We start from the raw sequence: 23,360 nt of genomic DNA, 5'->3' as shown, positions 1-23,360 counted from the left end.
CGGATCACGTTGCTGGAACGGAAGCTGGTCTGCCTATATAAAGTGAGCGCCACATCGCATTTCACTAATCTTTCTCGTTTATCGAAGCAAAGATGAAGCTGCTCTCGGCCGTAGTGCTATGTATTCAGGTGAGTTGGCGAACCCTGCTCTTGCTGAGCTTGTTAGATTTGGGCTCATTGCCATGTGCGGGTTTTTGATGATGTTTCCCATATAGTCCTGACGTTTTATTCGATCAGCTTTTAAAGCACGAGTAAAAACTACAGCCCGTTGGCTCGCATTGTTAAGGCATTCTCAGGAGTGTCAAAGCAATGGGAGATATTTGAGAATTTAGGGGATCTAATACTGGCTGCCCAATGTCAGAGATGGCAAAAGGTGGTTAATTTAGTTACTCGAAATGCTGAAATAGCTCAACGGGCTGGGAAGCGCACCGGCGCCGACTCGCCACTTGCTGGTTTTTGCACCCTTGCAGCGGCTTTAGGGTCAAAAGTGCGTTTCCATTAAAGACCTCGATACGAGGGGGAGAAGATGGCCTATTTGGGCCCAAGCTCCTTTGCTATATATATTTAAATGCAATACAGTTATTAAATTTTTACAAATTGGTGATGTGGGCGATGCTTCGTTTTGCGATGGTTAGCTCAAGAAATATATCAATTTCTGCGGGCCTTCTCATCTATTCAAGCTAAAAATGCGATGCCGAATTAACAAATCACTCACGGCTTGCTTTTAATTTTCAAATGCGTTTAAATAAAACAATAAAACTGTCATCTCTGGCGATCAGACTTTAATTATTCTCAAATGATCTGATGCCTGGATAAAAAATATAGTTAAATGCCCAAATTCGTAGTGCCCAAAAATTGACAAGAGAAAATAAAAAAATGAATATTTAATACAATTTATTTTTGAATTTAAAACATTAATGCGTTTCAATAGTTAAACATGTACAGTTTCAAATGGGTTTTGAACCAAAGCAGAATCAGAGCCGTGCTCAACAAGAACTGATTACATACGTTTAATTAATTTAAAATGTCACAAAGACATACTCAAAACCAAAAGCCGTTGCCTCGCTTTGTTGAGTGCATGTTTCATACGCGCAAATGTTGAGAATCTGAGTGATGTTGTAGACTCGGGCTAATTAATTTGCGCCTACATTTGACTATCTTGCATTGCAATGACGAATCCATTCGGATTTAGCAGGATTGTGAAAACCTTCTGACTCGTTACTTGTCTTGCTGGTTCGCATCTTTCCAGCTTTCGTGATTTCATTTCACGGGATGAAAGTCTAGCATTTCAAAAAAAAAAGAAAAACTAATCCGTAGTCCTGTTCTGGACCAGGCCTCCTCCAATTAAGGCCAGAATGAGCCCATGTTGTGCGTTCGCGATGTCATTTTAGAAAAATACTGATTTGTTTTGATATAAAATGTGAGTTTAGTGCGTGAGAGCTTTCCATACGGTGTTACTTTTTCTGCGTTTCCTCCCAAAGACACTCCATTTTACCATATTGTGCTGAGTGGAATTGCTTTGAAGAATAGATAAATGTTTTGGTCACTCATCCACGCTCACCGTTTATTATTTTTCGGGCACAAAATTTCTGGAAGAGACGAGGGTTTTCGGGTAACTAAGTTTTTGTGTAAGCATTCGCATTTTGCGATTACTATCTTGATTATCTGGGTTGTTATAGACTATCTGCTTCTACAAATGATCATATTTTGTGGTTAAAAACATTTTGAATCGCTACCTGAGCATTTACCTTAATATCTCATTTCTCTTGGTTTATAATCTGAATGTTTTATTTTGCGTGGCATTTAACTCTATTTCGAAGACACAATCTTATTATAAATAACATCCTTAAATTAAATTCGGATCTAGTAAAATATGGAAATTATTGTCACCGTAATTTTGAGTGAAAGAAAATCCAAAATGCATCCTTTGAAATTCTAAAAAAAATTTAATCTCTATATAATATTAATAAATATGACCAAAAACGTTGACGAGATCTCTTTTCAATTTTAGCTGGTTGTTGTGCTGGGTGAAGAACCAACCACGGAACCACCCACCACAACCACGGAAACACCAACAACCACGACTAACACTGCTACCACCACGACGGGACCTACGACTACAACTGGCAAAACGACTAAATCTAAAACAACCAAAACGACAACCACCAAGAAGCCAACCACACCAAAGCCACCCAAATGCTCTGAAACGAACTATGAAGTACTAAAATAAGATAACAAAGAAACCCCGCTGAAACTCGTAATTTTTTCCAGAAAATAAGGAAATGCTGTTCAGAGCCTCCAGCAATTTTCATGAACATCACCAATAAGAAGGACAAAACTTGCGGCATAAGCACCAACAACATCAAAGTTTTGAACATGTTCAGCCTGAATAAACTGCAGACCACGAATAAGGGATGGAATAACTCTATCCCTCTCAATGACACCAACTTCGGAAAGAACCTTTATCCTTTAGCTGTAATTTCAAAAAATTTATAGTTTAATATTTAATATCTTTTTTTTTTTGCTTTTTTACTTGATATCATTCTACTTTGTGGTTAGAACTCTTGTTGAAAACAAAAAAATAGACTTCAACGACATTGTTAGTAGATTGAAAATTTTTTCAAATTATGAATTTTCTAGTATTTTGCTGACTGCTGGTTCAGAGCCAAGGAAGTGGTTGGTATTCATATTTTTAGAGAGAGTATAGTACCATGAGACGATCTTATTCCAAAGATCAACAATGAAACTGGCGAAATCGATGCTACCGCACTGGAAACTTTTATTATCGCAAATCAAACTGAATACTGGGCGATGGTTCTAGGAGATGCAGCATCCATTTGTGTTGAAGTAGTTAAAGGTGCTCAAATCCAAACTTATTTTTTCCTTAACGTAATTAGTAACTTTGAATTACAGCACTTTCTCCCCCACCTTTCGTGAAAGATAAAAAGTCGAGCGTAAGCAGCGCAGCATTCTTTGTAGCCCAATGCCTGGCTTACGTCTCAATCGATGTAATTAAAAATTTAAAAAAACCCTAGACTGAAGATATAATGTGTATTTTTTTTCCAGTACTGCGAAACTAGATGTACGGAGATTTATTGTTTTGATTCGACAGTCAGTACTCAACTGATTTTGTTTCAGTGACCACATCTTCATGCAACAAAGATTACAAAATGTTCGACACTTGCAAAAATTACCTCTACCCAGGCTTGGCAAATAATGAAGGGTCAAAGCTGAAAGCAGCAGTAAAGAAGTTTAAAACTGCAGGCAGAAAATGAAACAAGCCTTGAAGTCGGGGAGACGACGAGATTTGATGACAACTTGAGCAAGTTAACTGGAAAATGCGTTATGATTTTAAAAAAAAACCTAGGGAACAATTGGCATGATTTAAAAAAAGAATAAACGAAATTTAGCAAGCAATATATTAAATGTTTTTCAATATTAATTAATTCCCATTTCAAAGTAATTTAAATAAAAAAGATAAATGAGCCACGCGTGCTACGTGCCCGGCACCGTTGCCCACGATCTGCTTCACACCACCGGCTTCCACCACGAGCAAAGCGCTTCCGACAGAGATGACTACGTCTTCATCAACTAAATACCAACATCAAGCCAGGTGATAAAAAATAAAACCACAAAGAATACGGTGATTTTTATTATTTAAATAATAGAATCTGGTACTTTGAAATGGAATCAAAGCAGTTAGGAAACGAAATGCTAAATTTAAGTGGATCATTAGTGAAGGGAAAACAAAGGACTCAGCTAAGAAAGCAGAGTTTTGCAATATGAAAAATTGAGAGCTATCGATTAGCTTAACTGCTTGAGAAGGGAGTGTCAAAGCAGTGGGAGATATTTGAGCAGTTCAGGGATCTAAAACTGCGGCTGCCCAATGTCAGAGATGGCAAAAAGTGGTTAGTTTTAGTTACTCGAAACCTCAAACAGCTCAACTGGCTGGGAGGCGCACCGGTGCCGACTCGTCACTTGCTGATTTGCGCACCACCTTTCCAGTGGCTTTTAGGGACAAATGTCTGGCGATTCAATTAAAGACCTCGGTGTTGAAAGGCGATAAGATTGCCACATTGGGCCCAAGCTCCAAGCTCCACTGTGACCACTCGGGCCCCATATGTTTTCCGCTCTGCCCACGTGAAGTTCTGACAAAGAGCAGAGGTTAAAAAACATTGTTTGAAATTTGGAAACGCATTACTCTCGCACAAATTGCCAACCCATTTGGATTTGGCAGAGTAACGAAAGTACTCCGACTCGTTACTTGCTAGTTTTTGACATTTTAGAATTAATTTCACAGGACAAAAAATGTCTAGCGTTTCACAGTGATACTGGGAAAAACGGCTGCGCGAGTTCCTTAAAAAGGGTCAGGGTCAAATTTTAACCTCCCCCTACCACTCTAAGGGAAATGGCGCCCTCGAGAAAGCAACAATAGAAAGGCTGGCAAAAAATGAAAGAGCAAGAGAAGGGCTTGAGTTCAAGAATGGCTACTTGATTTTATGACGACCTCTGCTAGATAACCGGAACATGCTTTTCTATTAGTTTTAAGAAACCCTTCAATAGTTCGGGCACTGTAAATTGAAATAATTTTAAAATTTACTATTACAAATGCAAGCAAAACAAATGTATTTTTTCTCTTAAAGAATTATATTGATATTGAAATGATTCAAAAAATTTAAAAAACCACTTTAATATCTAAGACAAATTCAAAATATATCTGCTTATTTTAGAAAAATTATAAATTCAAGCTTTAAAGCTTATAGCATATGCTTCATCTGCTTTGAAAATTCGGGATTGTTTCACGGCAATGGCAAAGCTGCTGCTGTGATGAGTTTTGTTATTTCCCCCCCGTTGCAAAAATTATGTTAGTGAGGCGTTGCTGCTATGCTAGTGACGTCAAAGAAGAGGAATGTTTTAAAATAACGTGTTTGAAACGGAAGTAAAGTTGCCTATATAAATAGCCTGTCAATTCGCATCATTCTCGAATCACTTTGATCAAAGCAAAGATGAGGGTGATCTCGGTTATCGTACTTTGCATTCAAATGAGTTACTAGGAAACCCTGCTGTTGCCTTTGCTCCTCGTTGTTTTTTTTTTTTTTTTTTTTTTTTTTTTTGATTAAATGGCTGGATAAAATTATAATTTTGAACAATTTATCCAAATGCAATGCAGTTTATAAAATTTTTGCTAATTAGAGATACGAGATACTCTTTTTGTGCGATGGTATATAGCTTAAGACGTATACATTTCCAGCCCTTCTCTCTAATCAAGTTAAAAAAGCGATGCGGAATTATTAAAGCATTCACGGCTTGCGAAGAGCATGCACTTTCAATGCTAGATAGTGATGAACAATTTTATTTAGGGCTATAGTTCTAAATCGCTTTTAATTTTTATGAGTTTTCCGGAAAAAAATTGAGACTATCGCATCTGTCATCTCTGCACATCAGACTTCAATGGCTCTCTCAATATTTGTTGCCTAGGCAAAAATATAATTTTATGCCTAAAATGTAGCAAAATCGATGTCTCGAGAGAAATCTGAAGAGATATATATTATAAGAAATGGAAGGAAACATTGAAGTCGGGAAGACGATATTTGATGACTAGTTTAGTGATTTAACAGGACAAAGCAAAACCTAGGGACCTAGTTAGAACTTGGTTAGAATGCAGATTTTATTCATGGCCGCCGCATCAGCAAAGCCTCCTCTCTGTGCCGGCGCAGCTCGCTGAGAATGATCTCCTTTTCTTCAAGAAGTGCCTCGCAGGAGTGATGGAGCGATGGCACGAATCACCTTGGGACGCGTGCACCGCGGTGATGACCAGCTGCATCCTCGGCTGCAGCAGCCGCCCGCCCGCACCGAGCTCGGCAAAAGTGTGTTTCGACTATCGCGTAGTGAAAATGTGGAATGATATGCAACCCGCGCTCAAAGACTGTTCGGCGACGCAGTTTCCTTCCCTTTGTAAGGAGTATGTGATGGCGATATTTTAACGTTCATTATGTGAAGTCGTTTTAATATAATTTCCTAGTCTGGGCTCACTTCGGCATTCTGCTCCAAAAGAGTCAGAAAGTTTGGAAAATTACGATTAGGGTTAAAATATTTAGTCCTTTGGTGAAACCAGAGGCTTTTATATACTGATTTTGTAAAGATCTTAATTTTCTATCTTCAATTAAAATGAATGTGTTTCGGAAAAATGTGGGAAATTGCAGAAAAAAAACAGAAATAACAGTTTTTTGCAAATGCAGTGGGATGTTTCGGTGAATGCGGGTTTTTGCGAACCCTGCTGCTGACTCACTTTTTGCCAATTTGCACCTTTCCAGCGCGCATGCGTGAGAGGCGGTTCAGGAAAAGCTCAGGAGCGGGGACAACGGTGGCCCTTCACAACCTGTTGATGCCGTGTTACATTTCACTAGCAAAAGAGGCACCAACACGTGCCAGCAAAACACGCGCTCGTTTACCTAGTCTATCATTTCCGCTTGCTGACAGCCATGTTGGGTTCAACGACCATTAAGTTCATGCCTACTTTGCACTATGGGGAAAGCGGACACGCCAAACAGTCGATTTGTGTGACAGGCATTTCGCAAGAAAACGAATAATATGCGAATTTTCAAAGAATAGAAAATTGGCAATTTAATTGTTTTTTGTAGGTTCGGCAAAATTAATAGCAGTTTATCGGTATCACTGAGGGGTAGTAAATTATAATTGGTGCAAATTGATTCTTACCTTGAAAGTAAATACCTAATGCAATGAGAATGAGATAATCGGATTGCATAACGTTTTTACTTGACAATTGTATTAGGATTTTATATTCAATACTATTATATTATTGACAAAAGGGAAACACAGATGGATCAAGTAAATTTACTATTTACTGCGATCGGTGTTTCACATAATGAGTTACAACATGCGAGCGCTGCGTGCTGCGGCGGAAGTAGCGACCTAGATGGCTTCTCGATGACAATTTATCTACGCGATAATACGCAATAATTTTGAGACTTCTTTAATATCATAATAGATTGGTTCGATTTTCGTCAAAGGTATATGTATAATTAAAAAAAACTTTATAGAAGCAATTAAAATTATTGTAAGAAATTGGATACTTTTCCAGTAAAATATGCTGAAGTTTTGCTTACAATTACTTTTGGACCAGAAGAAAAGAGAATAAATTATTGAACCCATGAAATTAAAGGGAAAACCATCTCGTTGGTAAATTTTTATTTTTCAAAAACCGTTCTCTCACGACGGAAATGAGACAAAGGGCACGGGTTTCCCATGTGTAGCTTTTACAGAGTTCAGTGCATATATTATGTACTATGCTACCGACATCAAGGACTCACCTCTGATCACGTTGCTGGAACGGAAGCTGGTCTGCCTATATAAAGTGAGCGCCACATCGCACTGCACTAATCTCTTCTTCACTGAAGCCAAGATGAGGGTGCTATCGGCAGTAGTGCTGTGTATTCAGGTGAGTTGGCGAACCCTGCTCTTGCTGAGTGAGTTAGATTTGGGCTCTTTGCCATTATTTGCAGTTTTATGACTATATTTTCCATGGTCCTGACGTTTTATTCGATCAGCTTTTAAAGCACGAGTAAAAACTACAGCCCGTTTGTTGAGGCATTTTCTCAGGAGTGTCAAAACAATGGGAGATATTTGAGCTTTCAGGGGATCTAATACATGGCTACCCAATGTCAGAGATGGCAAAAGGTGGTTAAAAAATGCTCAAATGGCTCAAAGGGCACCGGCGCCGACTCGCCACTTGCTTTTTTCGCACATTTCCAGCGGCTTTTGGGACCAATGTCTGGCGTTTCAACCTCAGTTCGGGGAGGCGAATAGATGGGCACATTGTTCCAAAGCACCTCTGTGGTCAACTCGGGTTCCATGTTATCCTCTCAACGGTTTTATCTGCTGAACAGAGGTCCAAAAAATTGTTTGGAATCTGGAAACGCGTTTCCCTTGCACAACTTGCCGATCAATTCGGATTTGGCAGTTGCGAAAGCACTCCTACTGGTTATTGGCTCTTGAGAATTAATTTCACAAGACAAAAAATGTCTAGCGTTTCACGGCGCGAGCACAACGGCGGTCCCTTAAATTTAACCAGCCCGTTGGCTCGCATTGTTAAGGCACTCTCCGGAGTGTCAAAGCTATGAGAGGTATTTGAGCAGTTCGGAGATCTAATACTGGCTACCCAATGTCAGAAATGGCAAAAAGTGGTTAGTTTAGTGACTCGAAATGCTCAAATTGCTCAACGGGCTGGGAGGCAACTCGCTACTTGCTGGTTTGCACCTTTCCAGCATGCGTGATTTGGCTTCACGGGACGAATGTCTAGCGTTTCAATGCAGTCCTCGGTGCGGAGGCAAGTGGCCCTTCAGTGGGCTGGGTCCCTGTGCGGCCTGGTGCGCCCATGTTATCCGTTCGCGGTGTTATTGGGACCCGGGTTTCAGCATTCGTGCTAGTGCAGTGCGCGCCCTTCCCGGTCCTCCGGTCCTCGGACAGGGATAAAAAGAGCAAAAAAAAAATTGGAATTGATGCAACTACATAATATCACAAGTTTTATGTCGAAAAATATTCATTGGAAAGAGTTGTATATTTAATTTCAAAATTGTAATTTTTACTAAACTCTAAAAAAATTAGCCTTTTTCTTATCAAATTTTTAAAAGATAAACAAAATTGTATGCTAAGAGGAGCCTAACTTAGCTTCCTTCTCTTTTTTGTTTCAAAAACTGAAGCTTACAGTAAAAGATGATATTCTCATACACATCTGAATTTGATTACACAAATCGGCTACAATGAGTTTCTTCAATATATATAAAAATGCTCAATTCAGACGTTTTCTATCAAATTGTATACAAACGTTCGCCCAATTTACACAGTAAGATTTTTAAAGTGATTTGGTCTGGGCATGGTAAATTATTTTGTATAGCTGTTAAGGATAATTGTCCAGGAAGAAGTAAAAATTTTTGTCTGTGAGAATTTATAAAAAAGAAAATATTTTTATATACTTAATATTTTTGAAATTTAGCTTGCTGTTGTGCTTTGTGAAGATCCACCGACTACAACCACAACCACGGAAGCTACCACAACCACGGAAGCTACCACGACAACGGAAACGCCTGCAACCACAACCATAATAACAACCACTAAGAAGACAACCACCACGAAGCCTCCCAACTGTGCTGGAACGAACTATGAGGTGAAAGGATATGCGTTTTGTTATCATTTCGAACCGGTTGAAACATTAAATTTTCCAGAAAATGAGAAAATGCTGTTCAGAGCCTCCAGCAATTTTGGTCAACATCACCAAGAAGGACAAGACTTGCGGCATAAGCGCCAGCAACATCAAAGTGTTTAACATGTTTATCATGAATAAGCAGCAAACCACAAAGAAGGGATGGAATAACTCTTTCCCCATTAATGACACCAGCGTTGGAAAGAGCCTTTACCCTCTTGCAGTAATTTCTAATTTTCTCGTTCTCAAATACTTATTTTTAAAAGAAATCTTACTGAACTAAAACTATCTTTATCAAAATTATTTATTAGAAAATTTCAACGATCTCAATAGAATATCAATGACGTACTTCGTTCAAAAATAATTCTTCTATATCCGTACAACTTTGACAAATCTCGTTAATTGAAAATGCATTTATGATTTTAATTTTTATTATTTTTAGTATTTTGCTGACTGCTGGCTCAGGGCTAAGGGAGTGGTTGGTATTCATGTAATTAAAGAGAGTAATTTCATGATACGGTCTCATTTGAAAGATTAACAATGAAACCGGCCAAATTTATCCAGAACGAATGCCGTATTTTACCACAAATCAAAGTTCATACTGGACGTCTGTTATATCAAACGCTGCATCCAATTGTCTCTATTCAGTTATTGAAGGTGCTCATATATCCAAACTGATTTTTGTCTTAATATAATTAGCAACATTAAATTACAGATTTGTCTCCTCCGAAATTCGTGAAAGATAAAAAGTCGAACGTAAGCAGCGCAGCATTCTTCGTAGCCCAATGCATTGCTTTCGCCTCAATCGAAGTAATTAAAATTTTTAAAATGTCACTAGATTGAAGAAATAAAACGTGTATTTACTTTTCCAGTACTGCGAAAAGAGAGGTACACCATCAATATAATTGGTTTGATTTGATAGTCACTAATCAAAACTGATTTTGTTTCAGTGAACTCAACTTCATGCAACAAAGATTACAAAATGTTCGACGCTTGCAAAAATTACGTCTTTCCACGCGTGCTTAAAGAAGATTTGTTTGAATTAACTGCCTCGCAATCGGCTCCTCGTAAGGTAGCTGGAAAAACGGTTTAAAGAACTGGCAAATGACACGGCAAGAGGAAGGGTTCGAGTTCAAGAATGGCTACTAGATTTGATGATGACCTATGCGAGATATCCGGATCATGCATTCTAATGTTAAGAAACCCTTGAATAAATCGGTAGCTATCTGTAAAATGAAATAAATAAAATTTAAATTGTGTTAATCATGCAAGCAAGAAACAAAATGTAGTTTTACTCTGCAAGAATTATTAAGCGTCAGAAATTAAAAAAAAACTCAATTTCTCAGTAAAAAAAACGATCCCAACGTCAATATATCGAGAATCGAGATGCATTTCCTATATAATTTATTATAAAAATCAGGCGCCTGCTTAGATAGCAAGTAAGCAACCTGCAGCACATCTTGAACCTGCGCGTTGCAGTCATCTGATTTTTGTAGGCGTTCTGAATCAATTAAATGCACAACAGCAGTGCCCCTATACTGTATTGTGAAAGTGTTTATTATTGAGGAGTCGGTGCAAGTGGTCAACTTTTTGGAGTTTTGCGCGAGTGCAGTGAACGGACTTACGGAGGTCCGGCGCCCCCTTCTCTCAAACGGCCACAAAGGCACCACCGGGCGGTCTGGCCAAACAGAGCTCAGACACTCCACGTGCCAATGTCTTTCTTGATGTCTCGCCGCTCATCGAGTCTCGGCGGCCAGAGGAAACCTTCAAGGTGTTCATATCACTGAAGGAAAATGTGCCACGCAGGATTTGTTTCCGCTGGACGATGAAATTTTGCCAATCACGAACAAAATGGAATTTCAAATTGGATTCACCCGCGCGCAGTAGGGACGAATACACGCCTAAAAGCGAGCAATGATCCTTTTTGAACTGAAAAGATTAATATTAATTTCGTTTGATTGTCGTGGAGGGGTGGAGAGACCACCCATTAGGAGATTTGATTTCAACGGGAATTTATTAGGAAGTTCGAGTTCTACTCTATAGCCAGTAGCTCTCAGCCTTTTGCCGCTCCGGCCTTTTTTTATTAAAATATCACATTATATTCGGATCACTCCTGATTTTTATAAATTCAAAGCGTGTTCTAAATTTTCGAATTAGTGTTAGAATTTTTGGTCTTTCGATGATACTGATTTTGTTCTTGTTTGCGGGCAGAATCGCCAGAGTTTTTCATCTTCAATTAAAATGCATGTGTTTCGGAACAATACGCAAAGCCCGTAAATAACAGTTTTTGGCAAAGCATAGTGGGTTTTTTCCGGAGAAATACGGGTTTTTGCGAACCCTGCTGCTGACTCACTGTTTTCCAATTTGCACCTTTCCAGCGCGCATGCGTGAGAGGCGTTTCGTTGTCGGTAAAACCTCCTGCTGCGGGGGCAACGGTGGCCCTTCACAACCTGCTGCTGCTCTGTAACATTTTGCTGTTTCAAAAGCAAAACACGTGCCAGCAACACACGCGCTCGATTACCTAGTCTATCATTTCCGCTTGCTGACTGCCATGTATGGGGTTCGACGTACATAAAGATCATGCCCACTTTGCATAATGGGGAAAGCGGACACGCCAATCAGTCGATTTGTATTCACGTGGCAGGCATTGCGCACGTGAACGAATATTTAATCGAAATTTCAAAGCATAGAAAATAAAAATGATACAAAAATGGTTGAAAATTAAAACGTGGATAAAATTTTTGGTTTTCGTCCATCGTAGGTTCAGCAAAATTAAAAGCAGTTTGCTATCGTCTCTGTGTTGTTAATTTAAATTGTTGCAAATTTATGCTCACCGTAGAAGTAATATTACCATTTGTAATGAGAATGAGATACTCTGATTGCGTAACGTAAAATTAAAGTTTGAATTAGAATTTTTCACTAAATTCAAATATCATTTTGAAAAAGAGGAAACGCACAGCTGTATCATTTCTCATAATGAGCTACAATATGAGAGTGCTGCGTGCTGCGACGGAAGTAGCAGCCTACGGCTTCTATGACATTTTATCCACGCAATAATTCCAAAACTACTTTGTAATGTCATAACAGATTAGATTAATTTCTGTCAAAGGTATATAATTAAATATATGATCCTTCTGGAAGTAATAAAAATTATTTTAATAATTTGGGTATTTTTTCAAGTAAAATATACCAGTTTAGCTTAAAATTAATTTAGGACCAGAAGAAAAGAGAACAACTTATTGAACCATAAAATCAAAGTAAAACCCATCTAGTTGATAAATTTTTATTCTTTCAAAAACCGTCCTCTCACGACGGAAGTGGGACAAAGGGCATGGGTTTCCCATGTGCAACATTTACAGTGTTTATTGCATATATTATGTACTATTTGCTACTGACCTCAAGGACTCAGCTCTGATCACGTTTTGCTGGAACGGAAGCTGGTCTGCCTTTATAAAGTGAGCGCCACATCGCACTGCACTAATCTCTTCTTCACTGAAGTCAAGATGAGGGTGCTATCGGCAGTAGTGCTATGCATACAGGTGAGTTGGCGAACCCTGCTCTTGCTGAGCTTGTTAGATTTGGGCTCATTACTATGTGCAGGTTATTGATGATATTTTCCAAAGTTCCGATTTATTCAACAAGGTTTTAAAGCGCTTGTGGCTCGCATTATTAAGGCAATCTCAGGAGTGCCAAAGCAGTGGGAGATATTTGAGCTGTTCGGAAATCAAATGTACTAGCGGCCCAATGTCAGAAATGGCAAAATGCTCAAACAGCTCATTGAGCTGCAAAGCACCACTTAATTCTGGTTTTCGCACCTTTCTTTTTTTTTTGCTCTTTTTATCCCTGTCCGAGGACCGGAGGACCGGGAAGGGCGCGCACTGCACTAGCACGAATGCTGAAACCCGGGTCCCAATAACACCGCGAACGGATAACATGGGCGCACCAGGCCGCACAGGGACCCAGCCTACTCAAGGGCCACTTGCCTCCGCACCGAGGACTGCATTGAAACGCTAGACATTTGTCCCGTGAAGCCAAATCACGCATGCTGGAAAGGTGCAAACCAGCAAGTAGCGAGTCCCAACCCGTTGAGCAATTTGAGCATTTCGAGTCACTAAACTAACCACTTTTTGCCATTTCTGACATTGGGTAGCCATAGTATTAGATCTCCCAACTGCTCAAATACCTCTCATTGCTTTGACACTCCTGAGAGTGCCTTAACAATGCGAGCCAAATTTATTTTTCCTGCGGCTTTTGGGACCAATGTCTGGCGTTTCAATGAAATACCTCGGTGCGGGGAGGCGAATAGATAGCCACATTGTTGCTCTCTTTAAAAAGAAGTCAAATACCAAATGTGCGGTCAATATAGGAGAAATCTGCATAATTATGTTAATACAAACACATAAAATATAATGTATAAAATTTTCCGTCTTATTTGTAACCACATGTTGACCCGTTTGGCAGGACACGAGCGCATCGAATGATACTGTTAGCCCCGTTTGTAAGTGTTTGAGGTCCGGAAAACTGTTTTCAAGTTAAAAGTTACCTGTCACCTGTGAAACAACCTCCTACCGAATTTGTGTCTCAATGAAAACAAAAGAATTCTTAAAAGAACAGCTCCTCAAGAAATATTGAACCACTCTCTGAAATGTAGTATAGTTGCGGGGTGGCCGGATAGGAAAAGGAAAGAACTGCTCTCTGCGCGCACACATTCATGGCATAACTGAGAGAATACTTGCGATATAACACTCTCTTTTAACAATTACGTTCAAACTGAATTTATTTTTCTGTTTTGTATGCGGCAAGATAGTCCTGCAGAACCTTAATTAAGATTACTTTGAAACTAAAATCACGAAATAGAATTTTAAAACGATTCAGTTTGGGCATAATGATTCTTCCAGGAAGAAGTAAAAATTATTAATAAATAAACTTAAAAATTAAAAATAGGAATTTAATTTTTGAAATATTTTTTTTAATTAAGCTTGCTGTTGTGCTTTGCGTAAACCCGACAGCAACCACCAAGAAGCCGACCACTACGAAGCCTCCCAACTGTGCTGGAATGAACTTTGAGGTAAAAAAATTGAGTTATTATATCTTGTCACACCGGCTGAATCGTTGAGTTTTCTAGAAAATGGGCAAATGCTGTTCAGAGCCTCCAGTAGCTTTCATTAACATCACCAAGAAGGACAAGACTTGCGGCATAAGCGCCAGCAACATCAAAGTGTTTAACATGTACATCCTGAATAAGCAGCAATCCTTAAAGAAGGGATGGAATAACACAGTCCCCTTCAATGACACCAAAATCGGAAAGAGCCTTTACCCTCTTGCTGTAATTTCTCATATTTCCTATTTTGTGCTTAGCAGCCCCATTTGCAAACACTGATTAAAATAATTATATTTGAACAAAAAGAGCATCATTAGAACATTCGTAAAGCTAGCTTCAATAGAATATCAATTACGTACGTCGTTCAGAAACAGTTTTTCTAAATCCATAATACAACTTTGACAGCCCTTCATTATGTGCTGTAATGATTTTAACATAAATATTATATTATTTTCAGTATTTTGCTGACTGCTGGCTCAGGGCTAAAGGAGTGGTTGGTATTCATATTTTTAAAGAGAGTAATTCCATAGAGGGTCTTAATCCAAAGATAAACAATGACACCGGCATCATTGATGAGCGTAAAATGGAAACGTTTATTGCCGCAAATCAAAGTGATTACTGGGCGATAGTTCTACGAGAAATAGCGGCCATGTGTGTCTATGTAGCTGAAGGTTTCCACAACCAAACTTTTTTTGTCTTAATATTTGTCTTAATTAGCAACTTTAAATTACAGGTATGCCTGCCCCTTTTTTCGTGAGAGATAGAAAGTCGAACGTAAGCAGCGCAGCATTCATCATAGCCCAATGCCTTGCTTTCGTCTCAATCGAAGTAATTAAAATTTTTAAAGTATCACTAGACTCAAGAAATAACGTGTATTTATTTTTCCAGTACTGCGAAACTAGATGTTCGGAATATATTTGTTTTGATTAGATAGTCATTACTCAACTTTTTTTTTTCAGTAAACACAACTTCATGCGCGAAAAATTACAAAATGTACGACGCTTGCAAATATTACGTCTACCCTGACGCTGTTCAACCAGCAACATCAAAGTACGAATCTGCTCCTATTCAGGTAGCTGGAAAAACGGTTTAAAGGACCAGCAAATGAAATGGCAAGATGATGAGGAGTTCAGTAATGGCTTCTAGATAGTTGACGACCCCTACGCGATAACCGGAACATGCGTATCTAATTTTAAGAAACCTATTAAACAACAAAACTGTTAAATGAAACAATTAAAATTTAATATACGTTGATACAAGCAAAAACAAATTGTGTTTTAATTAATTCATGCGTTTAAAAACTATACAATGTTCCTAAAAATTTATATAATCTTTTGTTTTGAAAATTTGGGATTTTTTAGGGAAATTGCACAGCTGTGGCGTTGAAATATATTGCTGCTATGCTAGTGACGTCAAAGACGAGAAATCACGTGTTTGAAACGGAAGGCAAGTTGCCTATTCGCATCATTTTTTAGTCACTTCGATCAAAGCCAAGATGAGGGTGATCACGGCCATGCAGGAAACTTTGTTGCCTCTGCTCCTCACACTTATTTTTATTTGCCTTGAATACTTGGATGAAGTTGTTGATATGAAAAATATCCATTCACACAGAACTATGCAACACAGCTATTAAATTTTTACTAATTAGAGATGCGTTGGTGGCATAAGAAATAAATAAATATCCGTACCTTTTCTATTCTAGTTGAAAAAGTTAAAGGGGGATTTGCGGGGAAGACCTCGGGGGCTGCGTGCTCGGAGAAAGTCGCTGGGTTCTGGAAACAATTTTTACCACCTTTTTGTCAAGTAGAGACGATGTCGTCCACTGGCGTGTTTGAGAATTGAGACGCCCAATTTCCTTGTTAAAGTCTACTGTAAATGTTAATGAATTTGATATTCTCATCCAGAGAATGCTTTCTCGAAAGTGGAATAGATTAAAACGTGTGAAGGCCTAGGTTCCTAGACTACCAAGTTTGTTATGCAATATACCTGCCAAAGTTGAAATTATGCAACCTGCTATGAAGCTCAATATCGCGGGTTGCAAACGTATGATTTTTGTCCATCCAGCTCACGGCATAAATTAAACGCAGAAATCGGAAAAATTTACACCTTTTTCGAATAAAAATGAAGTCTTCATTTCTTTTGGTTTTTCCATCGAAAACCAAAATATTGGAAAGTTGAATTGTTTTCTGTAATAATTCCATTACGAACCTAATATTGACTGTAGATGTAATTTCTGTGGCGAGACATGTGAAAAATATCATATTCAAACGTTTACGGCAAGAAAATTGACATTGAGGGAAGCATAAAAATATGTAAATATTGACGAATTGTTTAGATTTATAAGTGTTGCACGCAATCTGCGTTTAATAAAATCATTAAATAATTTATAATTCCTTTTGGTGGAATTTATCTAATTGTTTATCAGAATTTACTTTTCATCTGTACTGACAAAGTGGCAACATTGGCCCACTTATAATTGGGTCTCGGCATGATTTTTTGTTACACACAATATATTATTTTGAAAAATAAAATATAACTGGGAAAGCTTCAGTTTTAAAATCCAACTGAACTGCGCTGCCATTTTTATTTCCCTCTCACGTCGGAAATAAAACATCTGATATGGGTTTTCCATATGCAGCGTTACATTTATGAATGGTGTAGCAGAATTGCAAAATCTAGAACAAAATACTGTGCAATTCTGACGTCAAAGACGAGAAAAACCGAACTCATTATTATTTGTCAATCACGCAGCTGAAGCGGAAGCCAGTCTGCCTATATAAAGCGAGCGCCACATCACATTACTCTCTTTCTCTCTTTTGATCACAGCGAAGATGAAGGTGCTAGCGGCCATCGTGATTTGCATTCAGGTGAGTTGGCAAGCCTTTGATGATGTGTATATAATTGTTAGATTGATTTCAAAGCTGCATTCAGGTGAAAATATTTCCCTACCCCTCTTGTGCATGTTTCATTCAACTAGATTTTGAAGGGTGTGAACTTTTATGGGATTGGATCATTGGATGCACGTTGTATTCGCAAAAAAATGCAAAATTTAACTTTTGATCAATGGTGAATCAATTACACGGCACAGATGCGAAGCTATCAAAATCAAAAGCTTCAAAATGTCGTGTTTTTAGGTTTGTGATATGCTATTTACGTTTTTTTCTAACTGGAATTAGGGTATAATTTTTTAGGGCTGTTAACTTTAGACAAATCAATTTTTTTCTTTGCGTGAACACACATGAGAACGAAATCGTTCGATTTTAATCTATTTATTTTAACCGTACTTTAAAATCATGTGAATAAAAAAATCAACTGAAAGCGTCTTGAAAGGCAATTAAAAATAGTCCATAGCCGTCTAAATGTGCCAAATATCAAAGTAAAATGCGTATTCGATCCTTTTCGTGCTTAAAAATATATCTCGTGGTTTTGTTTTTTTTACCGGAATTTTTAGTCCAATATATATCGCAACGATTTTTCATTTGAAACGGTTTTTTTTTGCAATTGTGAAATCTGATCGTATTTTCAAATTTCACAAATTTTATAGCTTGCTGTTTTGCATGGTCAAGACCCGACTACAACTACGACTACCCCGGCAACTACAACCACCTCCAAGCCAAAAACCACAACAACTGGCAAAACGACTACAACTAAGACGACAAAACCAACCACGACCAAAACAACAAAGCCAACCACAACCAAAACGACAACCACCAAGAAGCCAACCACTCCAAAGCCTCCCAACTGCGCTGGAACGAATTATGAGGTACAGAAAAGAAGCTATCATTTACCAGGAAACCCGGCCAAAATGTGATATTTTAAAGAAAATAGGCAAATGCTGCTCTGATCCTCCGAAGACTATCCTCTCAATCACCGACAAGAAAGACAAAACCTGCGGCATTAGCACCACCAACATTAAAGTTTTCAACGAGTTTAGCCTGAATAAGCAGCAAACCACGAGTAAGGGATGGAATAACGCTCTCCCTTTGAACGACACCAGCGTTGGAAAGAGCCTCTACCCTCTCGCAGTAATTTACATTGCATAATAGTCCTATTTTTAAACGATAATTTGTCATTTCTTAATAATTTTTTAATAAATTCACACTCTTGCTATAAAAATTTCATCTTTCAAGCAAAATCCACCACGCAATATATTTTAATATTAAAATTACAATTCTAGTACTTTGCTGACTGCTGGTTCAGGGCGAAAGGAGTGGTAAGTATTCACTGACTAAAAAAACAATTGCATTAGACGGTTTCTTTCCACAGATGAACAATGAAACTGGCTGGATTAATGGTGAAGCACTTGTTGCGTTTATCACCGCAGGTCAAAATGAATACTGGACAACTGTTTTGGGAAATGCTGCACCAATGTGTTTCATAGAAGTTTTCGGTTTGCTTTAAAGCATCCAGTTTAATTTTGATCTTGTCTTTTGCAACTTCAAATTCCAGGAATGTCACCTCCACTTTTCCTGAAAGACAAAAAGACGAACGTAAGCAGCATAGCATTCCTCGTCGCGCAGTGCCTTGCTTTCGTTGCAATAGACGTAATTAAAATTTAAATGATTCACTTGACTAAAGTAATAACGTGTATTTATTTTTTCTAGAACTGCGAGACCAAATGTGCGGAATTTTATTGTTTGTGATTTTTATTTCATTTCTGAAGTAATAATTTTTCAGTGAACACCACTTCATGCAACAAAGATTACGCAATGTTCAACAATTGCAAGGATTACCTTTTCCCAAATGTGGCTAATCCACTTTCATCCCAGCTAAAAGCTGGCGAAGTGAAGTCGTTTTCTCGACGAGTGAAACGTGCAGCCAAGTTCAATGCAAGAAGCGGAAGGAAGCCTTGAGTTGGCGAGAGATGAGTTTTGATGAAAATTTCAACTTAAGTTAACAAGGAAATGCGTTTACAAAAGCTCAAGAAGTGTAAAAAAACGGATCATTAAAATTAACTATGAGTTACGATTGCAAGCAAAAAATGTTTAAGCTTTTAACTTGAACATTAATTTTAAGGGAAAACGTAATAGGAGATAAGAAAGCCATTTTTTATATTTTAGGCATGAAAAGTTAGTCTACGACTGTTCTTCTTAGAAAATCGATTCCCTTTAATTTTTATCTTTTGTAAGAAAGATTCTGGAAAAGAAAAATATGAACGCACATAGCTCAAAAATTTTAAACCTTAAATACGATTACGTGAACTTGCAAAGATAAATTCGAAATAAATGCTGTCGTTCACTTGCGTGTTGGAACGCCCAAATTCCTTGATGATTTTGAAATGCTAGGGCTGTAACTACACTTTGTTAAAATTTTAACGTGAAAATAAAATTTAGCACCCTTGTATTTTAGGAGAAAATTAAATGATTAAATGAAGCCTGGTTTTAATTATATTCAACAAGAAAATTAAACGTTTCGATTTTATTAGCAAGAAAGTGATGAAAATTCAACTGTTTTTTCTTGGTATTTATTAATTATTTCGTTAATTTTTGTATACAATTTAGAAGCTCTCTGTGGATATCACCAAAGAACGCACTTATTGGCGGGGTTCATTTTTGAGCCAACGGGACAATTCCACGCCTCGGCGAATTCCCTCATGTTGGACAGCGCGCCCAAAACTCTGAATTCACTAAGGTTGTGCTCGTCCTTTAACAAGGCTTTCTTCGCATAGTCTGTCAAACTTTTACACATGACCTGAAAAAAGGAGACAGTTTTACATTTATTTTCTCTTACCGTTAGTTATAATTTATAACTCACGTTGGCAAAACTCAGGAAAAAGAGTTGCCTGTTTGAAAACCCCGTGAGACCAGACAGGCTGGGCTCATTGTCAGGGTCTTCCAATTGGCTCTGCTTGCGGCGGGCCATCACCAGGTCGTAAGCGTGCAAGGCCACGTGAATTCCACCATTGTCCGCGATATTTTCGCCCTGAGTCACTTCCCCATTCACCTAGTAAATTTTAACAAGCTCGTTTTATTATTTTAAATTAGTTTATTATTGTTAATTTGTCATCAGGAAATTTAAATTTTGAATAAATACCTTGTATTTGGTGTCAGCTATTTTATAGCTGTATTGGCTGATCTGTTCGATCAAGCATTGTTTGCGCTTGTTGAACTCGGCCACTGATTCATTTGTCCACCACTGTTTCTGGTTTCCGTTCAAATCACGATGTCGACCTAAAATGTAAAGCAATACAATACCATCTGGATGAAAAATACAAAAACCTACCTCTGTCGTCGAATCCATGGATGAGCTCGTGCCCGATAATCGTTCCAATAGCACCGTAATTAAGTGCTCTAAATATATTTTATGTTTAAAATAATTATTTTTCTAATTAAACTTACGCAAGACCTAATCCGTACAGAGGTGGACGCAAAATTGCAGCAGGAATCGCTGTAAAAAATTCAATTATTCGCCTTTCTATATAGGATTTACAATATTTGTGTTTCTCACTTATAGAGTTTGAGTCTATAGAATAAAAAGCGTTTACGGTAACTGGACTCTGGACGCCGTACAGACTGTGTGCTTGTTCGGCCAATTTTTTATTTTTTAAATGGTGCACGAAAACATGTATATTAATCATCGACGTGAACCATTCACCATCAACTACGTTGAGCTAAAAAATAGTCAGCTCATATATAGTTTGAACCAAACATTGAAGAACAATTTAAAATATTGGTTGGTAGTTCATTTTTCCTTTTTTTTTAATGAAAAACGTACACTTTGGTAGTATTCCTCAATTTTTCCAGGGACGAACAACCAGTTAGGAAAACCGACATGAGCGCTGACGGCGTCAATTTTCTCCATTGCCACTTTCTTGGTGGCTTCGTCCATCCAATTCCGGCTCTTCACCCTGTCTTTAAACGCCGATTTAATGTTGGTCACCATCTCCACCACCTTTTCCTTTTGATTTTTCTCAAAATACTTCGTAACGTACTCATGGCCGATGGCCATTCCAAAAATTTGTGTAACTCCTTCTGCACAATCTTTCCACTTGGGGCCTGTTTTTCTCTGCGGTGTGCGGAATTTACTTGTCGTAAACGGTGCAAGGTATGAGAAAATCTTCCACCATTGAAAAGACCCTAGGAGTCTCATCATTTAAAAAATCTATATAAGTTATGAGAAATTTATTACTTATGGTCTGATAGCCACTTTCTCGCATCAGTTTCGTCAAGCGTTTGAAGTAGAGGCTGTTTTTAACAATGACTCCCTCTTTGTCCCAGTTCAAGTTGAGCCCGTTGAAGACAGTTTTCATGTAGTCCAACCACACAAATCGGGTCTGCCTTGCATTTTCCTAAACATAAATCTATACTTTTTATCCGCAATTTTATGCAAATTGTTATTTAATAGATTCAGATTTATCATAACTGATATTTTTACAATTTTAAGCTCACAATTTATAACTAACCACCCCGCATATACTATTTATTGGCAGCTTTAATTACTTTAATAGCAAAAACTCAATTAAAATATTTAAATTACTTTATCCATTTCCGAGTCTGTAATTCTCTGCAGGTTTGCAAGGGTCATTTCTTCGTAAGAAATGGCAGTGACGTCTTTCTCTAATTCCTTTTGAAGGTGTTTCAGCTCACTTGATAAATTGTACGCTTCCTGCGCAATTGTCTCGGCTTCCGTTCTATGTTGCTCAGACTAAAATGATTCAAAAAGCTTTTGTGGAATATATTTTTAAAACCAAATTAATACTTTTTTGGGAAGCAAGTTTATATAGTCAGCCATAAGATTAATTTCTGCCTCACGATCCACATTATTAAACTTTAAAGCATCGTTGATAAATGATTTCAATAAGTTGCCACCACTGATCTAGAATTTTACAAGATTTTTTAATTGGCATCAACAACCAGATATAGAAACTCACGTAAATTACGTGTTTAGAAGTGTTTTTTGGATGCCGGATGACATCCATGTTAAAAAGTAAGCTCGTCCCAAGTAATTTCTCTGACCACGCGATGGTTTTCTGCCAATTTGGTACAGATAACAAACTGGGATGATGCTGATTGTTAAAATAGTAAAATCCCAGTTCGGCCAAGGTCCTGAATAGTGGATTCACGGAAATTTCCTCCTTTTTTTCTGCAGTTTAAATAAAATTGTGGTTTACATTGATTTGATTTAGGATTTAATTACCTTCGTCCAAACACGTTTTGTACAAGCTTCTCGCTTGCTTCAACGGCTCCAGCGTCGAGTTTGTATTTCCGGTTTCAAGGATGTCTGAAATTTTTTTATTTAACATGAAAAGAAAATAGTTAGAATAATTCAATGCAGCTTTTCCTAGGTGTTTAGCCAGCTGTTCTTTTTTTCATATTTCTAAAAAAAAAAAACAGCTTGCTTTACCCACCGAGGAAGCTGCATTTAATTCTACTAACAATCATGACAACCTCTCACATCATTGGCATCTGTCAAGAAAGAGAAGACTTATTTATTTTATAAATGACAATCTTACCATCTAAGAAAAGCTGCCGAAAGATATTAAAAAAAACCCTTTTTATATATTTTGTTTCTCACTTGTAAAAGATTTTAATAGTAATTAAATTATGGGGTTTATCAGTTGGGGGTAAAAAAAGGAAAATATTTTTGCTTACGTTTAATTTTTGCTGTTACGTCATCTGTGAGGATCGTGAATTGGCTGACCATGGGAAGACGTTTTGGAATTGGATTTTTTTCGATCCAACCACCGCAAGCGAACTGGTAAAAGTTGTCGCAAGGGTTGACAGTCGCATCCATTGACAAACGCACTCTTGCCGCTGCAAAATTAACGTTTTGTTCTTAAACATAAGTAAGCAAATTAAGTCAATTTTATGCGCATTTAGTTAAACTTCATAATGCTTTAAAAAAACAAAAAGGCCAAAATTGACTGTGGATAAAATAGGAGCAGATTGACAGTTTGGTAAATTATTTAATAGCAAACCTGAGTCGAAGCATTCTGCAGTCTCGCATGTGTAGGTTGTGCTGCTTTCAAAAGGCAGCGAAGTCTGAAGGCTCTGCTCTACTAGATTAAATACGAGCTGACCCAAAGGGACAGCAAAAAAGG

At 37.9% G+C, this 23,360-nt stretch overlaps 3 protein-coding genes and 1 long non-coding RNA gene across 4 annotated transcripts; 3 read left to right on the top strand and 1 right to left on the bottom strand.

The window, feature by feature from the left end:
- Window positions 1-2,906: 2,906 nt before the first annotated feature.
- On the top strand, window positions 2,907-3,249 carry LOC135936960 (uncharacterized). The gene is made up of 3 exons (XR_010574412.1): window positions 2,907-3,007; window positions 3,066-3,081; window positions 3,138-3,249. It is a non-coding gene; the product is annotated as an uncharacterized LOC135936960 (long non-coding RNA).
- A 4,111-nt stretch (window positions 3,250-7,360) lies between these two features.
- On the top strand, window positions 7,361-10,503 carry LOC135937765 (uncharacterized). The gene is made up of 8 exons (XM_065480991.1): window positions 7,361-7,458; window positions 9,013-9,183; window positions 9,242-9,442; window positions 9,662-9,697; window positions 9,753-9,876; window positions 9,935-10,029; window positions 10,092-10,107; window positions 10,170-10,503. The coding sequence occupies exons 1-8, from the start codon at window positions 7,423-7,425 to the stop codon at window positions 10,310-10,312; spliced, it is 822 nt and encodes a 273-aa protein (XP_065337063.1). The 5' UTR covers window positions 7,361-7,422; the 3' UTR covers window positions 10,313-10,503.
- Window positions 10,504-17,139: 6,636 nt separating this feature from the next.
- On the top strand, window positions 17,140-19,397 carry LOC135936196 (G8 domain-containing protein DDB_G0286311-like). The gene is made up of 8 exons (XM_065478935.1): window positions 17,140-17,187; window positions 17,865-18,083; window positions 18,142-18,345; window positions 18,498-18,533; window positions 18,587-18,710; window positions 18,770-18,864; window positions 18,925-18,940; window positions 18,998-19,397. The coding sequence occupies exons 1-8, from the start codon at window positions 17,152-17,154 to the stop codon at window positions 19,171-19,173; spliced, it is 906 nt and encodes a 301-aa protein (XP_065335007.1). The 5' UTR covers window positions 17,140-17,151; the 3' UTR covers window positions 19,174-19,397.
- A 392-nt stretch (window positions 19,398-19,789) lies between these two features.
- LOC135936350 (endothelin-converting enzyme homolog) lies at window positions 19,790-21,953 on the bottom strand. The gene is made up of 8 exons (XM_065479126.1): window positions 21,449-21,953; window positions 21,035-21,396; window positions 20,768-20,930; window positions 20,659-20,707; window positions 20,543-20,610; window positions 20,354-20,490; window positions 20,075-20,263; window positions 19,790-20,011 (listed from the first exon to the last, which is right to left on the bottom strand). The coding sequence occupies exons 1-8, from the start codon at window positions 21,567-21,569 to the stop codon at window positions 19,838-19,840; spliced, it is 1,263 nt and encodes a 420-aa protein (XP_065335198.1). The 5' UTR covers window positions 21,570-21,953; the 3' UTR covers window positions 19,790-19,837.
- Between the last annotated feature and the right edge of the window lie 1,407 nt (window positions 21,954-23,360).

This window comes from Cloeon dipterum, chromosome 2 (assembly GCF_949628265.1).
Source record: "Cloeon dipterum chromosome 2, ieCloDipt1.1, whole genome shotgun sequence".
Classification (NCBI taxonomy): domain Eukaryota; kingdom Metazoa; phylum Arthropoda; class Insecta; order Ephemeroptera; family Baetidae; genus Cloeon; species Cloeon dipterum.
The sequence above is the reverse complement of the archived record's forward strand: the minus strand, read 5'-3'. Positions and strand labels throughout refer to the sequence as shown.